Below are 26,654 nucleotides of genomic sequence, written 5' to 3'. Positions count from 1 at the left end.
GATGATCCTGGCCGAGGTTGCGTTAAAACCTTACCCCCAGAGTAAGCATGGCGAGACCCTTGCACGAGCTCCACGCGGACGCCGGGCTTGATCCCTGTCGCCGAACCATTACAGGACCACCTATTTGGAGTCTTTTACTACCTTTTTGCGAATGTAATTCAACCTGCGGAGGTGGCATGCCTGTCGGTCGCGGGTATTGCAATGGGGGTCATGGGAAATATGCCCGCCAGGCAGCGAAAACAAGCGAAGACATGCTGCCGCTTGATCTTAGCACAGGTTTGCCCGAAGCCCTTCCATTTACCCGTGCAGGCAATCGAGCGGGTCAGATTCTGGGCGTCCTGGAAGACACAGTTAGACACAGTGTCGGACTCCTGAGATTCTTGTCTTTTGCCTCATGCCGATCTTATCTTATCTTATCAATCAGTCCAAGAAACATGGCGGTTTGAAGATGCGCCTCTGACACAGTGTGGCAATCGATCAGCACAATTAGCTTTGAGAAAGCTAAGGGACGAAAGCAAAGGTGGATCGCAGCCAAGCAGACCAAACCTGAGGCAGCAGGGAGAACCGGATCCGCTGTCGAGATTATCCCACCGGCCCAGTCAAGATTTGATCCCGTCTTTGGTGACATCGCTGGAAAACCAGAGCTGCCTGGACCGAAGGCGCCAAGAAGCGCTCGTTCTTTGACGAATCGTCTTTCAACTTTAATCCCACTTCACGAGAACGCCTTCCTGGCCCTACGAGGCCTGAAGCCTTGTCACTTCTGGCTAGAATGGTCATGAACAACGTAAAGCCTCCCCACATGCCATCCGATGAACCCACGCGACGAGCATGGACTTACCACTACGCCGGTAGAATTGCCACTATTGGCTCTAGCCTTTCCAGGTTCCCATGGGACAAGACGGAGCTTTTGCTGGCCGCTTGCCAAGAAGACCAGGCTGCCCAGTTTCGAGAAGAATTTTTTTTCCCTACCTCTCTTACGCGGACCATTCCTGGCCTGCTTGTTTCTCGTCTGGTCATCGGCTTTTCTCCTTTCGGTCGCCTGGACTGGATTGAGCTAGCTGCCTCAATAATCAACTGGAACTGGTGGGTTCGGACTTTTGGACCCACGCTCGTACGCGATCAAGGTGGGAACAAGGGGGGAGTTGATCTTTTTTACCCTGCGAGCGATGGGTGACAGGAGGAGCTTGATCATCTGTTCCACGGGCATGGCTCTGTTGCGATGTAACGACACCTACATGCAGCGTGGGACGTTGGAAAGTGGTTTGAGAATCTGATTCCCAAGAGTTTGGATATGGCCTCACAGAGTTTCTGTTAGACGCCAAGGCGCAAAACTGCAGAGCAGGACCCTGTTCATGCCGGTTCCTACTGCCGGGCTATGGCTTGGGACCTGGTCCAGGCCAAAACCCGATCTTGGCGCAGGTGGCGGTTTCTTAATCGAAGCCCCCATCTCGCCATTGTTCTTCTCATCCTTGTTGACGGCGTGCCGCTCCGAGTCGAGAAGCGCGGCAGACGCGCTGTTGAGCAGGCTATTCTGACTCGGCCAACAGTCGACGTGAAGAGACTCTTTTGACTTCATCTCTGCAATCAGGCAGTCTTGATTCAGTGTTAAAGTCGAGACCTCGACTGGCGTATATCCTCAGAGTCGTCTTAATCACATGTTAATGCCAAGGGAACACCAGTACCATGGACGAGCCCGTTGCTGTGCCTCAAGAGGTTGGCCGATCTCTTGCCCTGATGGCACTTGGTCAGCGATTATCAGATGATCAGATTATCGAACTAGTGTCCGAAAATTTGCGATGATCCTCCTTAGCCATGCCCGCGCCGAGCTCTTGGGGATGGGATGCCGCCACCAACCTCAACCCCGGGCCATGCCCGGTAGCTTTTAGGAAATAAGCTCCGACCAATCAAAGGGGCCTTAGACAGCTTAACCCTGTCATCTGGGGGTTTTCTGGTGTTATTCCCAGGGTCTTGGACGGACATGGTGGGACGTAGTGGGACGCGGTGCGGCCTTTTCTCTCCATGTCGACTTGGAGATTCGATGCAACGTTGGGAACTTATGTTCCAGCGGCAGACGCCGCTGCGAATCACCCGCAGGGTAGTAATGAGCTTTGTTTATCTAGTGTGTCATGGCGAGCGTGGGATTGTCCAGTCATGGGTTGATGTTTGGGGGTTTGGCCTGGGCGCGGGTCATGGAAAAAAAAAGAAGAGGGCATCTGGGATGGAGGCATTGTTGTATCTCCTCAACAGATGATCGTACAGCTACGATAAAATTTATAGAATAATCCAGAATACTTGGACAGTGTCCATTAACGAAATAATAACTTCTATTATCTTTTCAACATTTTTAGGTAATTTATTTGAGACGAGTTGGAGATGTTCCTCCCATCTGGCGTCTCGATTATTTCGCCTCATGCTTATGGGGACCGTCAGAACTCTAGGCCCTTGGAAGACCCATCCCACGAGTCTAACCATGGCTCGCCAGAGGGACGATCATCGCCGACCCTGTCAACAAGTCTGCGTCTAGGTACTGACAGCGTCGCATCTTGGCCGAAGAAAGGGTACTTAACAGGGCACTCCTCCCACCTTGTGAAAGCTCTCTTGTCGTGCAAGCTCCTCTTCATTCACCACTCCGTCTTGCAACTCGCCTCCTTTACTTTGGAAGGACCAATCTCTTGCTTCAATGGCGACTCACACTCAGATTGGGCCCGAGCCCATTAACGAGGTGTCGATTCCCGACATTGAAAAGGTCGCCGGCAACGAGAAGAACAATGAGATCGCCGAAGAGGATCTCAAGGACTTGTCCGATGATGAGTTCAAGCAGCAGGGTGTCAAGAAGGCCGAGGCCATGACTACTGTCTGGTCAAAGCAGATGCTGATTGCCACCTTTATCTTGTAAGTCAATCGAGATCTTCAACCAAGAGAATGCTTACTGACTTGTCCAGCGTCTGGCTCGTCGCCTTTGTCGACAGTCTCCTCCAAGCCGTCCAGTCCAACCTCGTCCCCTACGTAACATCCGCCTTCGCCCAGCACGGCCTCATCGCGACCACGAGCATCGTCGCCACCATCCTCGGCGGCGTCTGCGCCCTGCCCATCGCAAAGGTCATTGACATCTGGGGTCGAGTTTGGGGCTTCGGCTCCATGGTGTTCCTCATCGTCGTTGGCATGATCATGAAGGCCACCTGCAAGAACGTCGAGATGTACGCTGCCGCTCACACGCTGTACTGGGTTGGCCATCTTGGTCTCATCTATGTCATCGACGTGGTTGTTGCCGACACTACCACCCTCCGAAACCGATTGATCATCATGGGTCTCAACTATACGCCCACCATCTCGTCGACGTTTGCTGGTCCCAAGATTGCCGAGCTGTTTTACGTCAACGTCAACTTCCGCTGGGCTTTTGGTGCTTTCTGCATCATCCTGCTTGCCTTTTGCATTCCCGTCATGGTCATCTTCATCATGAGCGAGATCAAGGCTCAGAAGCTGGGACTTGCCCCCGAAAAGGTTCACAACCGCACCGTGTGGGAGTCTATCAAGTACCACTTTGTGCAATTTGATGGTATGTTTAACTCTAAACCCTAGCCTTTACTGCTTCTAACTTGTTCTAGTCGTCGGTCTCAGCCTTACTACCTTTGGATGGTCGCTTCTCCTACTCCCTTTCAACCTAGCCTCCAAGGCCCCCAACGGCTGGGCTAGTGGCTACATCATCGCCATGATCGTCCTCGGAGTCGTTCTCATCGCCGCCTTTGTTGTCTGGGAGAAGTTCTTCGCCCCTGTGCCTTACTTCCCCTTCCATCTCCTCTCCAACCGAACCGTCCTGGGTGGTTGCCTTATCTACGGCCTCATGTTTGCCTCGATCTTGTGAGTAACCCTGATCGGATATCTTTGTGTCTTGATCTAACTGGTGTCAGCTGCTGGGATGGCTACTACGGATCTTACCTGCAGGTCGTTCACTTCGAGAGCATCACCACTTCTGGTTACATTCTCAACTCGTTCTCCCTGATGGCCGCCTTCATTGGTCCCTTCGTCGGACTGTGAGTCTCCCCGCGTAACTAACAATGAACAACAACTGACCCTAGCAGTGCCATTCGATACCTCGGACACTTCAAGTGGCCTTCCTTCATCGGCGTCCCCTTCATGGTTCTCGGCACTGCCCTGCTGATCCACTTCCGTCACTCCCACACCGCTGTCAACTGGCTCGTCATGTGTCAGCTCTTCAACGGTATCTACAGCGGTATCTGGTCTCTGACTGCTCGCCTCGCCGTCATGTCCTCAGTCAACCACCAGGATGTCGCTGTCGCCCTCGCTCTGTGGGGCATGTTTGGTTCCATTGGAGCTGCTATCGGTCTTGCCATCGCCGGTGGTATCTGGACCAACGTCCTCCCTGGTGAGCTGGCTAGGCGCCTCCCCGAGTCTGCTCAGAACATGACTGCCACCATCTATGGTGACATCACTGTTCAAATGAGCTACGCCAGGGACTCCCCTGAGCGCGATGCCATCATTGGCGCCTACGATGTCGTTCAGCAGAAGATGGTTATTGCCGGTGCTTGCTTCATCCCTTTCACCGTGCTGTGCCTGTTCATGTGGAAGAACATTGACATCCGCAAGAAGGATGCCCGCAGCACCCAGGCCCAGGGCATGGTCTTCTAGACGGGTATTATTCTCACGATATGTCAGGATCGCAGGCGGGTTCTTGTCTAATGAGTTTCCGACAAAGATTAATGTTCATGTAATTCCAAAAGTTCATTCGCTTTCTAGATACCTCACCTAGACTCTCTTTAATGCAAGATAGTCTACGCTCAGATGCCCCCTCTACAGCTACAAAAATACCGTGTCAACATGCTCAAATCGCATCGCTCATCTAGACGTCTAGTATCTAATCGCCCGTCTATAGCTTGGCTCCCTTATCCTTGCGAGCCTGCTTCTCTCGGTCTCGCAGCAGCCGTCTCAAGATCTTGCCACTGGGGCTCTTGGGCACAACATCGATAAACTCGATGCCTCCCTTCAACCACTTGTGCTTCGCCTTGTGTTCCTCGACGAACTTGTTGATGCTCTGCTTCACCTCGTCGTCAGACCTGCCCTTGGCTTCGGGAGCCTTGACGACAAACGCCTTGGGCACCTCGCCGGCTCGCAGATCAGGAACCTGGATGACCGCACAATCCGAGACGAGTGGGTGGCTGAGAAGGTGAGCCTCGAGCTCCGCAGGAGCAACCTGGTGGCCCTACACGATGTAAGTAAACGATCAACTATGAGCATAATTAATGGGCGTACCTTGACTTTGATGAGTTCCTTGATACGGTCCACAACGACGAAGTGCTCGTTGCCCTTGGGTGACTTGCGGACGAGAACCTCGTCACCGGTGCGCATCCAGCGACCATCCTCGTGGTGCACAAAGGTCTCAGAAGTCGCCTTGGCGTTGTTGAGATATCCCAGGACGATTGTCGGGCCCTGGACAAGGAGTTCGCCGGGCTTGTTGTACTCGGTGATTTCACTCCCGTCGGTGTCGATGAGCTTGGCCTTGAGGCCGGGGAGGAGAGTTCCCGAGGTGCCAGCGTCGATGTCCAGCTCGCTGGTGGATGTGACGACAGGAGACGTCTCGGTGAGGCCTTGGCCGAGTCAGTCATGAAGAAAATGATGAGGGCACAGATTTCGCTTACCATAGCCCTGGCAGATTTTCCACTCAGGCCACACCTTCCAAAGGTCTTCCATGGTCTCCTTTCCAAGGGGAGCAGCGCCGCTGAAGATGAAGCGCACGCTGCTGAGGTCGTACTTGGCGCACTCAGCCTGGCTACTCAACATGTGGATCATGATCGGGGGCACAAGGGCCATCTGCTCAATCTTGAACCGTTGAATGGCGGACAGGAGCATCTTGAGTTCAAAGCGTGGGAGAATGACGGTCTCATCTCCGTTGTACAAGCCTGCGCAGAATCAGCATCAACCACGCTTCCAAACGAAAACGAAGACCTACCATAATGGGCAACGGGCACGAGCCCGTAAATGTGGCTGAGGGGCAATAGACCGAGCTGGACCTGAGTGTCGACGCCGGCGGCTTTGCGACCAACGCCGTCTTGGATGGTCATCTGCAGGATGTTTGAGATTACATTATGATGGCTGATTTGAACGGCTTTCTGCAGATTTGTGAGCCAAGAGGTCCCGATCAATACCGCCAACACTCACGGGAAGACCAGAAGTTCCGCTGGAATAGCACAGGTAGGCAACCTGTCGCGCACCCTGACCCTTGACCCAGTTCAGAGGCTTGAGCTCAGGAGCATCCTTGCCTTCAGCGATCAGGTCGTCGATAGTCTTGAACGGAGCCTTGGCCTCAAAGCCAGGAACTGGGAGGAGAAAGATACGGTCCTCGGGGATACCGGCGCCCTTGGCCGCGACAAGGGCATTTTCTAGAAGAGGGACGCAGGTGAACAGGGCATTTGCGCCGGACGAGACGAGCTGGTGCTGGAGCTCCTGGGCAGAGTATGCAGCACTGGCGGGGGTGACGATGCCGGAGAGACGGTGGACGGCGTGGGTCAAGGGAATGTAGTCAATCTGTGCGACGCGTTCAGTTGGCATGTGTTTTCCTCACACAACAGCTCTAGGCATACGAACCGTGTTCAGGGAGTACAGCGCAAGAACCCTGTCCCACTCTGTGCCGTCGGTCAAGTCATAGCCGAGGCGCTTCGCAAGCGCGCGGGCGAGCAGCTTCTCGCGCTCCTCGACCTCGGAGGTAGTGTACGACTTTCCGGTGATGCCGCAGGTGTAGGGCCTTCTAGACCGAGACAAGGGCTTCCGGCCGTACTTGTCGGAGAAGACAAACTCGGGGATGGTGATTGAGTCGGGAGGATCTGCAGGTAGGCGCGTAGTGAGCAAGCGAGTCACGGCAGAAGAAGCCTGAGCAAGGGAGCATACCAAAGGGGAGCTTTGGGACTGAGGGGGGAGGTAGAAAGACCATTGTTGCTGGAAGTTTTGGAGATCTAAGCTGCGCAAGCGAGTGAAGGGACTGAGAGGGAGAGAAAAGGGAGAGGCAATTGGGGAGAGAAAGGGAAGGTAGATAAGGCGGCGCCTTCCTGTCGCCAAATTCAAGACCTCCCACCGAGGAAAAGGGAAAAGCTGGGGTAGGGGCCTTGGCATTGGCCCACCTGCTCCATCCCCCGCATGCGCCGAGGGGGGGTGGGAATGAATAAGACACCAGTACAGAGATATTAACTCAGTGTTGCCTTTACACGGCTTGAGCGTATCTGATAAATTTCATAAATAACTTGTAGAACTTTCAAACTATCATTTTTTCTTGAAATAATTTTTTAAATATTTTATATAAACTTCTCTGTGGTAAATCACACAAAACTTAGGAAAGGTAGAGGTAGCATTGCTCTTCTAGTGTCTCCTTTATTTCTTCAACCCTGTCCACTGTTTTGGGGTCCCGCAGCACCCAAGTCCCACAAACGTCGGTGCGCCAGCTCCAGGGCCTCGGCACGGAAAAGACACTGGAGTAACCCTAGCCAATAGGGGAGGGCGGAAGCCATGACGATCGTGAGCAACAAAGGGGAGAGAAGGTGAAGGAAAAGCCAATTTGAACTTGAACCACCATCTCTTAATTCCGCTGCGTGATGCGCTGAAACAAATCTGTAGATGCGCTCTGATAACCGGGGTTGTAACCGAGGGCCGTCCTTGCATCATGACCCTTGTAGCCAGATTCGCGCCCAGAATGCATCTCTTTGGATTCGGCATTTCCCATCACCGACCATCCTCTCTCTTTCTCCTCTTCCCTGACTGAGTGGGTCGAGCCTCGGCAAGTGGTCCCTCTCCAACTCGGACGTCATTTTGCGATTTCTAATCCACCCTCTCGGGGAGATACATCATCTTTAATACCGAGTGAACTCGAGCCCGTTGCTTCCGCTGCAAGGGACGTGGTACAAGTTCGACAGTGCGTTCGGCTACAACCCAACCGTGACAACGCCGACCAACCAACTCGAAAAGATCTGCTCTCCCTCCTTCCACACAAAATAAAATTTCCCGTCCGTTTTTCCCGTCTGTGTACCGTTCACCGACGTTGAAATAAGCTCACGCGAAGGATCGAGATTGGTGCTGACTGGTGCTGACATGCACATCGGGAAGACAGATGTGTCGCTTGGTACCTGACTTTAGCTACGACTTGTAAGATGAAGATGAGTTCTCCACATTCTACGAGGGGAAATAAGCAAAGATGGACAAACTCTGTATACTATGCAACTCGACACAGTTACCTTGTGCGCCCTATGTTGGCAAGACCATTGAATAGGTACGTCGACTTCTAAAGTCTATCCCAATAGCAACGGCATTAGTGTCAAGGCACAGGAGTAGAGCCAGTCCACCTCTAACATCAGTGGATACTGCAAAGGGAAGAGTTTAGGGCAGAATGGAGGTCAAAGACCAAAGAGAGCACCAGTTTAAAGGTCAAGGGCGAGCAGAAAGGGTCAATTCGTGCTTAACATTCACGAGGCAATGCAATTGCAGCTTAGGCATCACAAGGACAAAGAGATTGAGCATCGGAGTTGATTGAAAAGAGAAAAATCAGTCAATATTAAGATTACACAAACCAGCCAGCGGGTATATATGCGTCTATATGCATGTCGGCTCGGCCGGTAACTTCCCGTGCTCTTTTTTTGTTTTTATGTCGGTGATTTTCGACCCCGACGACAAGCGTCAGGGGGTCGGGTAAGTTCCAACGTTCCACACCAATGCATATTTTTCGTAAGGATCGTAAGAATGATACATGTTGATGAGCGCGCTTTGGGGCTTCCCTAGAAGCTTGAGCGGTCTCGGGATGCGGGATATACAAGTGACATACATGTTCCGCCTCAGGTACCAAGACCCAATCTATAGATAACAAGGAAAACAGAGCTTATGTGCAGTGCTCGTCAAGACCCTTACAGGGCAATGGCGACAGCCAGGATGGCAGCGGCGATGCCCATGCCGTTGCGAGCGGCGCCAGCAGTCACGGGGACGTTGCCGGGAGCCGAAGTGGGAACGGGGACACCACCAGTGCCAGCGACGGGCTTGTTGGTGATGAGAGTCTCGCCAGCAGCGGGAGCCTCGGGGTTGGCGGGGTAGGCAGGAGAGCCAGTGGCGCCAGCCTCGGGGGCAGTGACGGGAGCGGTGGCGGGAGCAGTGGGAGCAGCGGGGATGGGGCCGTTGCCAGCGGGGCCGGAGGTGAAGCCAACCTCGGGGACAACGATCTCAGTCTCGATGGTCTTGACGGTGCTGCTGCCCTCAATGGTGGTGCCCTGGGAGACGCAAGGCTCAGTGACAGTGGTGGCAACAACAACGGTGGTGTAGTGAGCAGAGGTGATGATGGTGGTGCCAGTGACAGTGATGTGCTCAGTGACGGCGTCAGCACCAGTGGCAATGACGGGGTTCTGCTCAGCGTAGGGAGCGCAGATGCCCTGGAAGAAGGAGACGGCCTCAGCGACGATGTCGTCGTTGTCAGCGTGGGCGTACAGGCACTGGAAGACATTGTCGACGAAGGACTTGTCAGGGCAGTAGCAGGCAGCATCGGTGTTGTCCTCGCAGTTCTCAAGGTACTGGATGAAGGTGTTCAGGCAGCTGGGGACAACGTCAGGAACGTTGTAACCATCCTTGGGAGTCTCGGGCTTCTCAGTCGAGGGCTTGTCGCCGCTGGGCTTGGAGCCAGTAGGCTTGGGAGACTTGTGGGTCTGGGTCTCAGTGACAGGGCAGACGGTGGTGGAGACAGCGACGGTCTCAGTGACAACAGCGGGAGTACCAGCGGTGACGGGGCAGTTGGTGACCTCGGGGCCGCAAGAGGTGATGGTCTTGACGTTGGTGCTGTAGACGGTGGAGGTGCTGTCGTAGGTGGTGACAACAGTGGTCTCCTCCTCAGGGACATCGGTGGTGGCCTCAGGGGAAGAGCCCTCAGTGGTCTTGTCACCGCCGTTGGCGGGCTTGGTGCCGCTGGGCTTGGAGCCAGTCAGGGTCTCGGTGACGGGGCAGATGGTGGTGGAAACAGCAATGGTCTCAGTGACAACAGCGGGTGTGCCAGCAGTGACGGGGCAGTTGGTGACCTCAGGGCCGCAAGAGGTGATGGTCTTGACCTCAGTGGTGTAGACGGTGGAGGTGCTGTCGTAGGTGGTGGTGATGACGGAAGAGGTCTCCTCCTCACCCTCAGGGACAGACTGGGTCTCACCAGGGGACTGAGCAGTGGTGGTCTTGCCGGCCTCAGGCTGGGTAGCGGGAACGGTTTCCTCACCCTCGGGAACGGACTGGGTCTCACCAGGGGACTGGGCAGTGGTGGTCTTGCCGGCCTCGGGCTCAGTGGCGGGGACAGTCTCCTCACCACCAGCGGGAACAGTGTTGGTCTCCTCACCAGTGGGGACGGTCTGGGAACCCTCACCCTCAGGGACAGACTGGGTCTCACCAGGGGACTGAGCAGTGGTGGTCTTCTGGCCCTCAGGCTGAGTAGCGGGGACGGTCTCACCAGCAGGAGGGTTGGTCTCGACGCGGGTCTCAGTGACGGGGCAGATGGTGGTGGTCAGGGGAATGGTCTGGGTCACGATGACGGGAGTACCATGAGTAGCGGGGCAGTCAGGGACCTCAGGGCCGCAAGAGGTGACAGTGGTGATCTCAGTGGTGTAGATGGTAGAGGTGCTGTCGAAAGTGGTGATAATGGTAGTCTCCTCACCGTAGGGGAAGGTCTTGGTGGTCTCCTCACCGCCGGGGTAGCTGGTGGTCTGCTCGCCGCTAGGGACAGTGGTGGTCTCCTCGCCGCTGGGGACAGTGGTGGTCTCCTCGCCGCTGGGGACAGTGGTGGTCTCCTCGCCGCTGGGGACAGTGGTGGTCTCCTCGCCAGTGGGAACAGTGGTAGTCTCCTCACCCTCAGGGACGCTGGTGGTGCCCTGGCCGCCGGGGAAGCTAGTGGTCTCCTCAGCTCCGGGGAAGCTGGTGGTCTGCTCGCCGTTGGGGTAGGTCTGGGTGTTCTCGCCGCCAGTGGGAACGGTCTGGGACTCCTCGCCGGGGAAGGTGGTGGTCTCCTCGCCGCTGGGGACAGTGGTGGTCTCTTCACCAACAGGGACGCTGGTGGTAGCCTCACCGCCGGGGAAAGAAGTGGTCTCCTCGCCGCTGGGAATAGTGGTGGTCTCCTCACCAGCAGGGAAGGTCTTGGTGTTGTCGCCGTAGGGGAAGGTCTTGGTGTGGTCGCCACCAGGGAAAGTCTTGGTGTTGTCACCGTAGGGGAAGGTCTGGGTCTGCTGGCACTTGGTGCAAACGGGCTTCTCGGGCTTGTCGCAGTCGAAGTCGATCTGGGGGATCTCGACACGGCACTTCTCCTTGGGCTTGTTGGGCTGCTTGGGGTAGACGATGTGGACCTTCTTGGCACCACCACACTGAGAGTTGTAGACATCGGTACCGTCCTTGGAGCAGTCGGACTGGTGCTTGCAGTTGGAGCCGTCAGGCATCTCATAGTGGAACTCGAGGCGGCAGTCAAACTCGGGCTTGACGTGGAACTTCTTCACAGAGAACTTGTCATAGCCACCACCGCAGCTACCGCTGTTGCAGCCGAAAGAGGGAGCAGACTCCTTGGAGGAGCCACACTCTCCGAAAATGGTCTTTCCGAACGTACGGCCGCTAAGATCACGCTTCGACTTGTCTTCTCCGCAGGTCCAGCCGCTGAAGTCCCAGTCGTTGTACTTATCGAAGCGGCCGACGTCGAGGTCACCCCAAGACCAGCCACCCTTCTGCTTGTCGTCACACTTGTTGTCAACGGCACGAGGGGGAGAGTACTTGGGAGCTTCCTTCCAGTTACCCCACTAGAAATGTGTAAGTATGCGATCCGATGAGATGAGATGAGGCTCTGTGGAGAGCAGGGATACTCACGGTAGCGGAAACCTCGCCAAGGCTGGCAGCAACTGCCAGGAGGGCGAAGGTAGCCTTCATTGTGAATGGTTGTCGAAGAATTTGTTGTAATAACTAGTTGGTAGTAGCGAATGAGTGCAGATAATTGATAGTGAGAATGTAATTAAGAGACGTGTGGGCCAAAGGAAACGAATGACTTTGACACCAGAAAGGAAAAGAGATATTTGCTTAGAGTAAAGGAAAAAAGAAAAGATGAAGGTGGTGATGAAGCAAGAGGAAAAGCCAAAGATGGGAGGGCATGCGAAGCTACTATATACCCAAGATGCAGTCCATACATCCAGACGAGAAGACGTGGGAGACTGACTGCAGAGCACAAAGGCCGGCCAGCCCGGCATCTGGTGCCAAGCATGCGCCCCTCAGCCATCCATGGCTAGTGGAGAAGGCACCGACGATGGAAGCCCCTGGTGTGCGTCTGGGTCAGGTTGAGCACGGCTGGAGGAGACAACAGGGCTCGTGAGGCTCCTGAGCAGTGCAGCGGTCCAATCCACCGTCCAAGCTCTCCGGTGAGGTGGTGTTGGCCTAGCGGTTTGCAGTCCAGAGGGCGGTTCCAGGAACAAGGAACCAGGGCCACCGTGCAGGGATCTGGGACCTGGGCGAGGCCCCGCTGACAAGGGTATCCAACAGCAAGCTAAGCGAAGCCAAACAATTTGTAGAAGCCCTGCCAGAGCGCATCCAGGGGGTTTTCTTGCTGCCGAGACCAGGGCACCAATGTGGTCCTGAAGGCTGGATGGACTGATGGCCGAGCGTGCTGGCACCATGAGCACGGGAAAATCGACAGCGGCCAATGTGATGCCTGTGCCTGACCATGGGTAAGGAGGCATCCCCTTTCTTCTTCGCAGCCCAGACTTGGATCCGTTGGCATATTTTGTTTATGCCATTGTGTTCCCTATCAGATGCCCAATTGTGCATTGCCGCGTTGTGCATCCATGGCCCATCCATCCTGCGTTGTCTATGTGTGTCAAGAGATGTGACTATTCCCGAGTCGGACAAGATTATGCATATTTTTGTTGAAAGCTCCGATGTGCTAACTTTGGATCAGCCGCATGAGCTGTTGACAGAGCGCTTTGGTGTCTTTGATGCTGAATGTCGCGGGGCGGGCGTCTATCAGGCACCGCTGCGGGGCAGTTGTTGAGCAATGACGGCTCGCTAGATCTGTCGACTAGACGCCAAAGGGCAGATCGTCGACAAAGAAGCGAGCTGATGTGCGGCGAATCAGAGACAAAGCGAGAGGCTTGCGCTTTGTCCTCAACTTGTGGGCTTTCACCGACGACGGCGTTGCGGTGATGGTAGACGAGCTGGAGATGTGAGGCCACAAAGCACAAGGCGAGCACAAAGCGAGACAATCAGTGCACATCTCCAGCCGGCTTGATCGTGATAGGAGAAACCCACCGCCAGTTGTTGTTGCTCGGCGTTTTGTCTCCTGAAGCCAGCATGCTTTCTCATACCGCCGCTGCCGTTGCTGGGGCCTGTTGATGTTCCATTGAGCTCCGCGTACGGCCAAGTGCAACCTGATCGTTGAAACGCTTCGCCACCTTATCAGAGAGCGTTAAGCACCTCCTTTTGGTGGGTGGTGGGGCTCTGTTGATGCCCCTCCAGCAGCATCTGCAGGTACGGATACCACGGGCGATGCGCCCACCAATAGACTTGCAGCGCTTCGATGGAGCCCTGGCGGCTCGAGGTTTGGGGGTGTCTTTGCGGGAGCCAGTGAGGTCGGTGGAGGAGCGGATGCATCAGTCAAGGGGTCATGATGGGAGGGAGCAAGTTCTTCCTGTGGCGGTTTGGCCCCTGTAGGAGAATGTCTCTGGTGGCTCTTTCCCCAGAAAGCCACCAACTGAAGGCATTGGGCGTCTATCCGCGGAAAGTAGCAGCAGCGGGCATGACTTGCAGAGGGAAGGTGCTAATGGAAGGGAACCAACTTTTAGTGGCCAAAATGGAGGCCGCCACTACAACCTCAACGTCCAATGCCACAGGATTCATACATCACAGTAGGGATGTCCTTTTGCTTCTTCCTTGATCCTGCGCAAACAAATCATGGCTTCCATCGCCAGCACGACGTTGTCAGTGCCGGGTAGGCTCGAGTCAGAAACACAGCATCCGCATAAGCACCAAAAATACATTCGCCTCCGTGCCATGTGGTTGATCCTCACTGCCGTCGGCGGATCTACCAATGGCCTCCGGAAATACCATGGTAGGCTCACCCATGCAATCTACAGCAACGTCAGTACAAATCCGTCACGGGATGCTACCTCGAGAAATTGCACAGATTCATGCAGTCGACGCCCGTTGGAAGGCACCAAAGAATTGTTCCAGGATGGTCAACTTGCACGCTTTCCCCGTTTTGCAGCATCGTACCGAGGTCGATTCAACGCCCGAGATAGGGCCACTCCACCCTGCCACCGTTGCCACCGTCCCGCTCCGGGATTAAGCGTACAACCAGCCATTGATCATGAATAAACGTTCGTGGCCGTCAGGGATTCAAGCGTGGCCAAGGTCCGTGGGAGACATCGGCCAGAGACAGCCCGCTTGGCATGGGGCCGCCCTGACATTTGCATCGCCTGACCGATGGGGTTCCGTGACATGGGACTCACATTCTGCAGGTGATGGCTTCACAACACCGAGTTAGAAGCCAATCTCGCGTCGAGGAAACATCATCTCCGGATTTGTCGATTTGTTCTAGCTCGTAACTTTCCAATCTGGTGGTTTTGTTTTGCAATGCCGTCATACGCGGAATTCCCTGGGCATCTTGGTTGCTTGACACTGGCACTTCTTGACCTCAGATCAACTCGCTGTCGGATACTCCGTACTCCCCCGACGGATACCAGACAACGCTCGAGCAACGATAACTGAGACAGGCGGCTGGCCTCAGCGCCGAGCACAAGCAAAGGTCCCTCTGCCATCTCTGCCATCGACAATTCCGTCTTCGTCATAGCTGTCGGAACCAGGAAAGGCAAAAATATGGCGCCCAAGTCCATGACTTCCCCAGTTTTCTTCTTTCTCTTGAATCCTCCGTCTTGGTGGGTGTTCATTTTTAGCACCTCGCCCGCGCTACCATCGCGTGGCGTCGTTTGACGCTGGAGTTGTCTCAGGACAGGCTGCCCCTGGTTGTTTCAACATCAGGGCAGCCAATCACAACTCAGTCAGTGACCCGATCTGAGACAAAGCAGCAAAGGGTCCAGCCTTGCCGCCCTCAAAGTTCACCAATGGATCCTGAACAAAGCCATATTGGACACTGAAGGGTCTCAAAAAAAGACATGGCAAGGGTCAGGCCCTATGAAACATCCGGGCTGGTTTTACTTGTGCTTATTCTAGGAATCACTCGATGAGACATCTCCGTTTACGGATGGATCAGCGCGCATTGGCCGTTGCTCTCAAGTCCCGGGTAGGTGATGAAGATCAGAGTTAACCGCCAGCATCTCAACAGCAACCGCCTTTGCGGGACAAGACCAGAACGATAGGATATGAAGAGTCGACTGCAGTTAAAGAACTTGCACCGCATGGTTTAAGCATAATTTCCGACGCAGAGACGCCCACGCTGGGTGAAGATTGTCGAGAGGCCTTCAACACGCTTGTTTGTGATATGACTGACGGGTCGCATCGACGGCTGTCAAGGATTCTTCACATCAACCTTGATTGCATGCTTACTCGCCAAATCTCTCTCGCCAAAATGTTTCAACCAAATACAGCAACAGTCGAAACAAAAAAGCACAGTCGTTCGGTATGAAAACTCCAGTCCGTCCGTCACCGATTCCACCAAAACACGGTTCCCTCACCTGAATCTGGCGACGGCCGAATCGGAATAGCCCTCCACCACACTTGTTTGGTAGACCGGAGACCACGGTTCCTTGTTTAATTTCCCGTTCTGTTCACAGAGTTTTTACGCCGTAGCCTCTCGGAAGCAGGCACTTTGTCAACGTCACTATAGTTCAGGTACGAACTGTTATTGTTGACTAGACACCTGAACACTAACCCGCTTCTACTCCAGTGACGCTGGAGCTTATCGAAAGACAGCTCCCTGTGGCTTGCTCACGCCATTGTTTTGGCGTCCGTCAACGACGGTTCGCCGTAGTCTCCGCGCGCCGTCGGACCCATTTTGCGCCTCTTGCGTCGCTTGTTTTGAAAGGGCTTCTAGAAGCACATCATCCCCCACTTGTTGGACGGTGAATTACGGTGCTGCGAATTGGTCCAAGTGCTGTCCCGGCTGGAGTCTCAGAGATGATGGCCTGAGACGGAAAAACATGTCAATCACGGAACGTCGCCATTCCCGCCGCTTCCGGGGTTTGTCGTATTTTCTGTCAGGGGTTGTTCTCTCGCAGGTCGAGCCATGATGGGATGTGCTACCCCTAGCGAAGCTGTTCATGACCGGGGACTTTCTTGGCCCGCCGAGGGGATCCCAGGCGACACTAGCCAGAAAGATCAAGGACGCAAGGGTGCTCCCCAGTGTCTTCTTTTTCTGGCTCTATCGCGTTTCGAGTTGCGGTGATGGCGGCTTTTGCTGAAACCCGCGATTTGATCTGTCATGGCCGTGTTACCTACCGACCGACGCCATCCACCCAAGCTGCGACCCTCTTTTTACTTTTGAACGGTGAAGCAACGTCTCTACATCGAGACTACGAGTCAATCCGATGCACTTTTGTGTTGCGTCCTGTCGCAGAGCGGGCCTCAATCAATTGCTAAGTGCACATTTGCAATCAAACATGGTCGTACGTTTTTTTAAGATTCGCGTGCGTATGTTGGTTCACTCGCAGGTAACCTTGAGATACAGGCATCGAATTCTGCCCTCTTGACATGTCTTGTGGCACGTTCATCGCCAGACGCTTGGGCGATTGATTAACCGTCCTGGTCGATCGACTTCCAGGCCTCCGATTCCTCCTTTTCTCGTGCCAGGTTCCCTTGCCTCAGCCTTCCCCACTGATCGTCGGCCCAGAAGTGTCTTCTTTGGTGGTTGTCCGGCCGTTTCATGCACAAAAATGCCCGACATGTTGGCTGCCGGCGTTGTTTTCTCATGGCCAAGGCTGCAGAGCTACGGAAGGATTTCAGTGAGCAAGCTTGACTCAACCAACGGCTTGTCCGTCAAATTATTTCTCCTTGGACGTTGGTGCCATGTTTTTCCGTCTACGTTTGCCGAACCCCTCGTGGGGACATGGCCGTGGCGAGATGCCGTACCTAGCATCCCCCGACAGGGGAACCGGACCATGGCCTATGAACAACTCCTGCGGCCGACGATGGCCCAGCCTGCCAGCCTTGTGCCTGCTAGTCGGCCAGGACCGGGTACCTGCATCTGGGTTCCGGTGCCTTCCTCTGTTGGTCCATGGGCGGAGGTGATGCTACATCGGGCGCTGGACACCTGAAGCACGCGGCTTCCTTTTCTCTTTCGGGACCCCTAGGAGGTGGCAGTGAAGTGTGGAATCTTCCATTTGTCCTTGTCCGTGCCCAGCTGAGTGGTGGATTTCGTTTCTACCACTTATTCATCCTGGCCTCATCCACAGGGCCGGGCAAGGGTCATGAATCTGGGAGAGTTCGACCGTGGGCAGAGATAGATTCATGGGGCATGCGAGCCAGCGCCTTCCAGGGCTATCATCTCAAGATGATCATCAAGGCCGCCTCTTTCTTGGCCCGCTTCGGGCTTCTATATTTGTTAACCCCCTTAAGGACACGGACTCGGGCCGGTTTCACCAGCGATATGGCTCAAACCCTTTAACCCCGTGTTGCCCACTCGTTCGGCAGATCTCTAAGACAGAAAAGGCATTCGAGTTCTCTTTTATGCGTAACTCTAGGGCTGAGCCAATTTTCAGCTTTGGAGGTCTGTGTTATGACTTCAGGTGTCGAAACAAAGAAGTGTTGCGACTTGACCGCGCTCTATGTTGGTTAAACCGCTGGAACTCTGGAGACTCCTTCTTTGATGGAGCCTTGAACACGGCGATAACTCAACTTGTTCAAGCGTTACTCTCACCGCAAGTTGGTACTGACAGTGTTCCAGCTTTCTCTCCTCAGTTTTGCTCCTTTTCCGTGGTCCAACCACCAATCGCGTTTCTTCAGCACCTCATGAACCGACCCGAGATACCAGATGATGCCACCTCGGCTTCTTCGCTTCCGTCCTCCTTCGGCCAGAGCCAGTTTCTTTCGTTCTTTGCGTGAGGTGTCATGTTGCCGAGTTCCATCGTGGATCCTTTGTCCCATGGCCTGCATGTACGATCCCCTGCCTGTCGAACTAGCCCGCCTTTTTGGATTTCACCTCTCAAAGGATTCAACGACCGAGAGGATGGAATACTAGGGGATTCAATTGGCAGGGTTTTGCCATGCCTTGACGATAGCGATGCGATGACAAGCCCTTTTGACAGTTCTGTTGCTGTTCGAGGTTGGCTCATGCATGTGGAACGTAGCATGCCTTTTGGTGGGAACTCAACACTTGAGAGGAGACTCTGATTTTCCACTCGACATGAAGACCTTGGCTTTAGAGGTGCCGAAGATATCCAGGTCATATCACAGCGATTGCATCAGCTTGTGTCCGCAATGTTCAGTTCTGGACTCCAAATGACCACCAGCCGGTCATGCCCCTTTCCGATGCTGATACCTGACCGTGTTCGTATACGAGATATCAATGGGAGCCCACACGAGAATTTGACAACTCGGGAGGATGAGCTAGTGTCTGAATTTTCTGGTGGCTGGTCTGTTGGGCCACCCATCATCCTTTGTACGCCGTTGTTTAAGACTTGTACGGACAATGAACTTCGATACAAAAAGGATATGTCATGTTCAATTGCTCTCTGTTCACATTTTGTCCTGGTCTGCGAAAGATGAGCTACGAACAATGAGCTACGTGAACTGCTTAGATACTTAAGAGTCGACGAACTGAGGGATTCCCCCCGAGCTCCTTTTTTGCCCTCAGAGACCAATAACTTGATTCACCTTGCCAACTTCATTACAATCACCAAACACTGAATCGTCAAAATGGTTTGGGATAACCGCGGCCGTGGCAGCCATCACAACAGGGGAAGCAAACGGAAACATCAGAACGATGGGGGCAGCAACAATGGTCAACAGAATGACGGTGACCAGCAGAACCAGCAGAATCAACAGAATCAGCAGAACAAGCAAAACCAGCAAACCCAACAGAGCCAGCAAAACCAACAGAGCCAACACAACAAGCAAAAACAACAGAACCAGCAGAACCAGCAGAACGGCAACGGCCAACAAAATGGCAAATTTACCAACAATAGTCAAAACAATAGCAACTGCAGCAATGCTAAAATCGACTGGAACAGCAACGGCTGGGTCGGTACCAATCATAACAAAGGCAAAGGCAAAGGCAAAAACGTTAACCACTGTTGCTTCTGGCAAGAAGTGTCCCAAGATCCTTATCTAAGGCAAGTATATGGGCATCTCTCCCAATTTCTGGCAGACAACAGAAAGGCCGTCTGTCCAAGCTCACCCCCATCGTCAAGCGACGTCATCATGGCCGAGGCACGACAAGACAAGACGGCTTGGCAGGAAAAGGTGGAAAAAGACCCCAACGCAAGCATTTTGCTGAGCACCGAAGCAGGTAGGTTCATCAGCCAAGCCCTGCATGGATACTTCGAGCCATGTATGAACGTGGAAGCTCTGAACGAGACGTACTTGATCGTACAGCAGGACGCGACGGCCCCCAGCTCAGGGTTGGTGGGTAAATACATGGTGCACTCCCGCAATCCCTTCCTCCCCAATGGACCAAAGGACCTTTTCGTCCAGATGAAGGTCAAACTGCAGCCAATGGAGGTGGAGATGTTGATATCTCCATGCGATACTAATGGGTTTAACTTTGAAGGTCCTGTAGGTGTGATGAACAAGTACCGAAGGGAGCTCACTACCCTCATCGACGGTTATAAAGTCGTGGGAGAGCTCGATGCGTCTATCAATGGGATGTATCTGTCCTTGGTCATGGGACAAGCTGAAAGAGCGTGGGAGTACATTTACTCCTCTCTTATCAAGTGCCCCCAATGACCGAAAGAGGCGATAGAGGAGGGGGGAGTTGTTTCCAAGTCTGTTTGTTCTCATGTAGTTGATCTTGTCATTGAATTAAATGCCAACCCTTGTTTCAAGCTCATTTTTCGTGTTGGCCATGTTTCTACCCTTGTATGAGGCTGAGTGCGCAGATACTGTGATGTGCCATGTACCATCACAGGGGAAAGATATTTGCCCACGAGGAGAGGAGGGAGGAAACTAATCACGACGTGCCTCTTGCTTTGATTGAGACCGAGAATAGAATGAAAATCGACCGTTGGTACTGTTCCCGAAGTGGCTTTCTCTTTGACTCTCGGAAGGCTTGTGTATAGGGTGTGGATACGAAGCTTGTGGCGGAGTAAAATGCTTATCTTTGTCCCTTTGACATTGTACCGATATCGAGGGCCTTTGTTTATATCTTGCTATATATGGTATCACCCCGGAGCATTTATGGGGCTGATCTTTTCGACAACAAAGAAACTTGATGTGGGATGGTTGCTCCGACATGCCGGCGAGGCTGGTGTGGACATGGATGAGTTGGTGATATTGAGCATCACGACGTGTCTGAAGAGCCCATTACCCACAGTGACAAAGAGCACAGCTATACACGTGGACGTATTGGAATCATACAGTAAAGCCAATCAGACAATTTTAAGCTTCTATCACGGCAGCCATAGAAGGTTAATGATGGAAAGGCAAGTCTTGCGCAAGAGACGCCACCAGCTCTCAGATGCGCGAGTAAAAAAAAGCGGTAGAGAATTTAGGGTTTACGAGTATCGTGCGCATTAGGATTTCCGTAAACAACTGCAGCGAGTTCTGTGAGAGTGTCTGTACGTCTTGGAAAATCATTGCTGCCTCTCGCTGTTCAGAACCTCCATAACTGTGCTCCGAGGCTGTGCATCAAGTGCAGTTGGCGACTAACTGTACCCATGTAACTGACGGGTAAACTATTTACATGCTAGTGGAATCTTTGCCTTGGCAATTGTTCGTTGTTCAGAACTTGTAACTTTGCTGATTGCATGCATGCTTTCAACGGTCGTGATTCCTGTCGTATCTGAGTTTGGCTTCACGCTTCATGCCTGATCTCAAGTTTCTCTTGTAAGGTAGATAAAGAGTGGGTTGAAGATAGCGGCCGTACTCGAAAGCTAATAAAGAAAGATATGGCTTGTTCACGTTCAACAATGAGAATATTCCGGCGAACTTCAAGGCACATTTCAAAGACTGAACAATCATTGTCATGGACAACAACTACCTCTCAAATTCATATCGAAGTTTAAATATCAACAGCCTTTCTCTTAAGCTTTGATTCTGCATGCTAAGTACCTTTTCACCATCAAGACAATAACCCGTCGCTTTATAAAGGCAACATAGTAAGCACCTGCACAACCGTCCACACCAGGAAAATCATCTATCACAAGATGCCTCTCAACTTCTTCAGACGCCGATCAAGCCGCGCAAGCGAGCAGGTGGGGGCACCACCGACGCCCCTCGAGACGGCTGACCCAGACCGCCTCAAGGTTCTTGATATCGTCGAGTCCTACCTTACTCCCATAATCATCCCTTATCCCCCCATCGTCTTCCGAACCCTCCAAGCAGAGGGACAATCAGAATTCATGGTTCAGCTGCCGAAACCAGTCAACGCTGACATCAAAGCCAAGGAACTGTACGTCAAGTTCAAGAAGGACTTCTATGGACGGACTGTAGTGTTCATGTCAATGCCGCAGCCATCCAGCAGCATGTATGACCTCCCCGTCCCAGATCGTCTGTACGACTGGCCGACATACATGGGACCTAATTACCGATGGGGTCCCATCACGGTTAAGGTGGAGGATTCAGTTCAGGGGCGGTGGCTGTCCATGACCATGCATGCCAGCTTTGGTGGGGACTGCGTGGACTTTCGGATGAAGCAGTCTATCATGGAGCAAGGTGAGAATGTCACACTGACTGGGCCTCGACCTGATGGCATGTTTGCGCTCGGCTGTGGTGGCCTCTGGAACCAGTAGCATGTTCGGCGCTGATCCATCGTTCTTTGCATGGATGTCGAAGTATCACAGCAGGAAGAGGTGACTTGACTGCCGTGAACTAGTCTATAAGTTGAATCTAAAAGGAAAGTTATGATTTTGAAGACTGATACAATGCCTCGTTAAACTACCTATGCATCATGGGAACAAAAGTGTGGTGAATGGCCAAGTTGGTGTGCCAAATGTGTGCGCCTCTCTCAGGTGCCACCCATGTAAGTATCCATTCTCAGAAGGGGGCGGTGACTTATCTAAGCCATGTTGCTTCTAGAAATGCCGGGCGAAGAATTGAGAAGGGCATTCTGACCGTGTTGGGGGTGTTACAGTTGTGCATTGAGGCAGGTAGAGCAGCCATCGTAGAGGGAGAAAGGCCAACGGTTAATGGCTCGGCCCTTGGACCGATAAAATCTCAATCCCTAGCGAACTTGGCGAGTTCGAGGCTTCATGCACTACCTAAGAAGGTTGTGGGACATACGGGCGATATTCTGAGCTGTCGTTGATGTCCCCTTGCCTAATTGGGAGTATTCGTTGAACTTCACATCTATGGAGTGGAGAATAGGCTTGCGACAATAGACTAACCACGAGGTAGGACTCGATCAGTGAATGATCAAAAGAAGCTGGTTTAGGAAGATGTTGTTTTATCCTGCCTTAGAAGAATGCTACTGATCTCCTCTCTGGCCTGTTCAACTACCACCTTGCATCCTCCGTATCCTCTCCTCTGCTGCCCTCGCCCTCCTCTCCCTCTCCAACCTCATCCTCATCTCCGGCGTCAACCCTCTTGATTCAGCTTCTCTCTTCTCTTGAGGTGTCTTTGTTAATCCCGCAGAGAGCGTGTTGCCCTTTTGCTTCCGGCTCTCAGGCACCTTGGGTCCTTCGCTCCGCAGCCTCTCCTCCTCCGCGCGCCGTCGCTCTGCCTCTTTTGTATCCGCCTCCTTCTTCTCTCGCTCGTCGCGCATGTCGGCTTCAGCCTTTGTCATCGCAGGTGGTACCTTGGCTGAATCCCAGGACCACTTGGCCTCTCCAAGCTCTGAGCGCGCCACACGGAAAGCATCACGGGTTGCCCGCTCGCCGGCGAGTTCAAACGGAGTCTTGCCTTCGTCGTTCTTAATCGTGGGATCAGCGCCACCTCGCACCAGGAGTCCCAGAACGAGCGGTGCAGCGTTCTGGGCCGCAGCAAGATGGAGTGGCCGTGGGGCGTGGTGGTTTTGCTCAACGGGTTGGAACTCAAAGTCGGGTGAGAGGCTGTTGTTCTTGAGATACGAGAGGAGGGCGGGGACTTTGGATCTCCGTGTGAAAGCCTGAAGCTGAGAGGTATGTAGCAAGGCTGTCTCCTCCTCCTCTGACAACTTGGGCTTTGAAGGCTTCGACTGTGTCTTTGTCGGAGTCGCACTGGACTCAGACTCCTTCTTAACCTCAGCAGGATCAATCTCACGGACTTTTAGTCGGGTCAGCTCGATGAATGATCTCATAAGCTCATTCTGTGTCGCTCGTCGCGTGCTGAACGGGAAACCTCGCAGTCGAGTGTCGTTGTGCTTCAACACCTGGCCTTCGTATGGCCCGAAAAGAGTTCTCCGGTTTGTCACACCCGTTGCCCGGATGAAGAGCAGTTCTGACGTGTCAAGCAGGGCCTTCCAGTCCTGAAGCAGATTCCGCACATCCTCCACCAAGGCCTGTTCGTTGTACCGTCGCAAACTTGAACCGGCTGAGTGTGCCGCACCCTTGGCATTGTCGTTGGCTGACTGCGAGCCACCCTGCTTTCGTCGTGTCGTGTAGCGATGGAACGTCTTGTGAGCCAACACTGTCGCCTCCCGGTTCATGGTTGTGCCGTTCTTGTTTGGCCTCGGCGCAAGAGACACGACCATGGCTGCAAAGTGACCGCCTCCGATCATGCAGAGGAAGATGTGTGGGCCCTTGTACGCAATCTCGGGTATCGAACCGTCCTTGGGCATCTTGGGCATCGATATTGGCTCGACCTGCTTCTTCTTGAGGACCTCGACCAGGTCCTGGTTTCGTTGTTCTTCGCCTGTGAGGATGGCACGATACATGCCAAAGTAGGTCTTCTCAGGGAGCACAGGGGAACTGAACCAGATCAGGGGCGGCTTGCCACGACCTTTCTTGCCAGCGGTATCATCTTCTTCCTCATCTCCATTTGTATCGTCTCTTCTATCTGCTAACCTCGCCTGCTTCTTTAGGAGTGTTGTAAGTGTCGACTCTTGCTTGTCCTCCTCTTCCTCGTCCGACTCGTCCGAATCTGAGCCCGACAACGACTCATCCAAGTCCCCAATCAGCTTCTCAAACTCGACTTCCGACACTGGCTTCTGTCCTCTGAGCTTCTGCTTGAGGTTGTAGTGGTGCAGGTCAGACTTGAGATGCCCTCGCTGGTCTATCACCGTAGTGAATGTGAGACCGCAGAGGGAACAAGCCTGGGAGCCAACGAGGTTGCTGTCGGATGCCGAGGGGCTCTTGGAGGGAGACGAGATCGAGGATTCGACGATGGATTCGGTGTCGGCATCGGACTTGAGCGTCAACGTGTCCAGGACCTCTGGCGGTAGGTCATAGACTGGCGATCCCAGTTAGCAATCTGAGGGGCAACGATGGCGGGGTGAGGGGTTATTCCTTACGGTACAGGGGACGCCTAAGGATATCCTCGTTGGCCTTGGCCATTGCGATGACTATTCTATGTCTGTCGTGGATAAAAGGCAATGATGGCGAACCAAGACTCTGTCCAAAGGGCGTCTTGTCGCGATACTTGAACTTTTTTCGAGGTGAGCGGTTGTTGCGGTCCCTGTATGCGTCATACCTTGTCGCGTTGACTCAGCCGGCCAAGCCACAGCCTTGAAGCCCTCTCGCTTGAGCCACGCCCATGCCACCACGAAAACGCACCCCTCCAGGACCCCACTCAGGTACCCTTGGCTCCACCAGGGACCTCCAAGACAAAAACTCCCCACCACACATCCATCTCGGTGCAAGTACTTGTCTTCCATCTCAAGAACGCAAACACCAAACCACCAACTTCATTGTTCAACTTCCTTTCATTGAACAATTCCAACCAATTGCGTCAAGATGGCTTACAATCCTCCCGTTACCATCAACGCTCCTCTGGCCCCGGATCTCACCGGCCTTGCCATTGCTCAGCTGCAGTACCGTTCCAACGAGCTCACCATTGACCCTTTCCGCCAAGCCCAGCGTGAGAGACACAATGCGCGACTCACTCCTGATGTCCTCAACTGCCCCACGACTTCGCAGCAGGTTCTCAAGCAGCATCGCCGTGAGAACTGCCAGCTGAACTCTATGGCGGCCAAGCTCCGCACCTACAACAACTTGATGGCACCTAGCGAGCCCATCACTGCAGAGCAGAAGAGAAAGTGCCTTCTCTTTCGCTCAGCTGGATGGAACTACACTCGCATTGCCATCTTTTTCAACTTTACCCCTCGTCAGGCGCAGTACGCAATTCTGATCACCGAGGCTTTGTCCGTGCCCAAGGGCAATGCCCTCAGGGGCCAACTCCCCGTCCTTAACCATCCCCAACTCCTCATCGTCCTTGCCTTCACCCTGTCTTCCAGAGACACTCGCCGCATGGAGTACAACAGACTTGCTACCTCCCTTGGATGGAGATGCAAGCCAGCCGTTATCCGAAATGCGCTGCGCGAAGTCGGGTACGAGCGATATCCCGCCCTCATTCGACCCACCATCATCGAAGAATTTCGCCAGGCTCGATTTGACTGGGCCCAGGACCACGTCGACTGGACTGTCGAGCAGTGGAAGGCCGTCGTTTGGTCTGGCGAGACCCGCATCATGACTGGACCTCACGCTCGAATCCATGTCACCCGCACCATCCACGAGGCACGCGACCCGGCCTGCATCATTGACGACGATGCCCACCTCCAGAACGGCAACGCTTTCTGGGCCACCTTCTCCGGCCTCAAGGGCAAGGGTCCCAGCGTCTTTTGGGACCCAAGCTGGGGCACCATCGACACCAAGAACCACTCCGAACGAGTTCTCCCTACCGTGAGCTACTGGATCCAGCAGCAGCCAGACACCGCCAAGTACTGCATGGAACACCGCCCCATTGAGCACTCCGACGCCACCATCCGCACCGAACTCCAGAACAAGAACATGGAGGTTCTCCAGCTGCCTCCCGCCTCGCCCGACCTCGATCTCATGGCTGTCGCCTGGGACATGATCAAGACGAAGATCGAAGAAGACCGCCTGGTTGCCCACCTCCGAGGCCGCAGCCCAGTTGTTGAAGCCATCGAGACCTGGAACTGGATGGAGGAGGCTCACCTGATGACGCTGATTGAGAGCATGCCTGCCCGTTGCCAGGCTGTGATCGATGCCGATGGCATGTACACCCCTTACAACTAAGGTGCACTCGACATGACTGGACGGACTTGACGAAGGATGATGGCTACGAAGGACAATGGCTATGAGGGATGATGGCTACGAGGTTACGAGGAATGAAGGAACTGGTAATGAAAAGGGCTTACAAAAGGATCGAATTCATGTGAATAGCTATAATGACCCCTAATAGAAAGCTAGATTCACACACTTGCTGTTTCCGCCTGTTCGTTGTGCATGGTCAATTCACCCTTTCCACTTGATTGCGCCCATTCTGTCCATCTACATTCACCACATTTTCGTCCATCTCCCCCAATGCGCCGTGATACCCAAATTTGGTGTTTCGGACTTGCACAGTACCTTGCACCGTGGCTCGTGCATTGACACTGTATTCTCGCGAGACGAATTAGGAAATTTAAGAAAGGC

General features: G+C 53.7%; 7 protein-coding genes across 7 annotated transcripts; 4 read left to right on the top strand and 3 right to left on the bottom strand.

Annotated features, from left to right (window-relative positions):
* Positions 1-2,680: 2,680 nt before the first annotated feature.
* On the top strand, positions 2,681-4,647 carry LRP88_04823 (major facilitator superfamily domain-containing protein; the record flags this gene model as incomplete). Its single annotated transcript, XM_083241389.1, has 5 exons — positions 2,681-2,892; positions 2,943-3,556; positions 3,606-3,858; positions 3,909-4,031; positions 4,080-4,647. The coding sequence occupies 5 exons, from the start codon at positions 2,681-2,683 to the stop codon at positions 4,645-4,647; spliced, it is 1,770 nt and encodes a 589-aa protein (XP_083102537.1).
* Positions 4,648-4,885: 238 nt separating this feature from the next.
* LRP88_04822 (acyl--CoA ligase) lies at positions 4,886-6,943 on the bottom strand (the record flags this gene model as incomplete). Its single annotated transcript, XM_083241388.1, has 7 exons — positions 4,886-5,218; positions 5,269-5,603; positions 5,655-5,915; positions 5,966-6,125; positions 6,175-6,540; positions 6,601-6,836; positions 6,901-6,943. The coding sequence occupies 7 exons, from the start codon at positions 6,941-6,943 to the stop codon at positions 4,886-4,888; spliced, it is 1,734 nt and encodes a 577-aa protein (XP_083102536.1).
* Positions 6,944-8,897: 1,954 nt separating this feature from the next.
* LRP88_04821 (uncharacterized protein) lies at positions 8,898-11,916 on the bottom strand (the record flags this gene model as incomplete). Its single annotated transcript, XM_083241387.1, has 2 exons — positions 8,898-11,789; positions 11,857-11,916. The coding sequence occupies 2 exons, from the start codon at positions 11,914-11,916 to the stop codon at positions 8,898-8,900; spliced, it is 2,952 nt and encodes a 983-aa protein (XP_083102535.1).
* A 6,927-nt stretch (positions 11,917-18,843) lies between these two features.
* Positions 18,844-19,872, top strand: LRP88_04820 (uncharacterized protein; the record flags this gene model as incomplete). Its single annotated transcript, XM_083241386.1, has 1 exon — positions 18,844-19,872. One exon carries the CDS (start codon positions 18,844-18,846, stop codon positions 19,870-19,872), a length of 1,029 nt encoding a protein of 342 aa, XP_083102534.1.
* A 1,418-nt stretch (positions 19,873-21,290) lies between these two features.
* On the top strand, positions 21,291-21,875 carry LRP88_04819 (uncharacterized protein; the record flags this gene model as incomplete). The annotated part of the gene is made up of 1 exon (XM_083241385.1): positions 21,291-21,875. One exon carries the CDS (start codon positions 21,291-21,293, stop codon positions 21,873-21,875), a length of 585 nt encoding a protein of 194 aa, XP_083102533.1.
* A 698-nt stretch (positions 21,876-22,573) lies between these two features.
* Positions 22,574-24,554, bottom strand: LRP88_04818 (uncharacterized protein; the record flags this gene model as incomplete). Its single annotated transcript, XM_083241384.1, has 2 exons — positions 22,574-24,450; positions 24,512-24,554. The coding sequence occupies 2 exons, from the start codon at positions 24,552-24,554 to the stop codon at positions 22,574-22,576; spliced, it is 1,920 nt and encodes a 639-aa protein (XP_083102532.1).
* A 399-nt stretch (positions 24,555-24,953) lies between these two features.
* Positions 24,954-26,255, top strand: LRP88_04817 (uncharacterized protein; the record flags this gene model as incomplete). Its single annotated transcript, XM_083241383.1, has 1 exon — positions 24,954-26,255. The coding sequence occupies one exon, from the start codon at positions 24,954-24,956 to the stop codon at positions 26,253-26,255; it is 1,302 nt and encodes a 433-aa protein (XP_083102531.1).
* Positions 26,256-26,654: the final 399 nt, after the last annotated feature.

The sequence above is a fragment of the Fusarium phalaenopsidis genome, assembly GCF_050370095.1.
Source record: "Fusarium phalaenopsidis strain FUZ10S chromosome Unknown contig_32292, whole genome shotgun sequence".
NCBI classification, from domain to species: domain Eukaryota; kingdom Fungi; phylum Ascomycota; class Sordariomycetes; order Hypocreales; family Nectriaceae; genus Fusarium; species Fusarium phalaenopsidis.
Note: the sequence above shows the minus strand (reverse complement) of the source record. Positions and strands in the feature narration are given on the sequence as shown.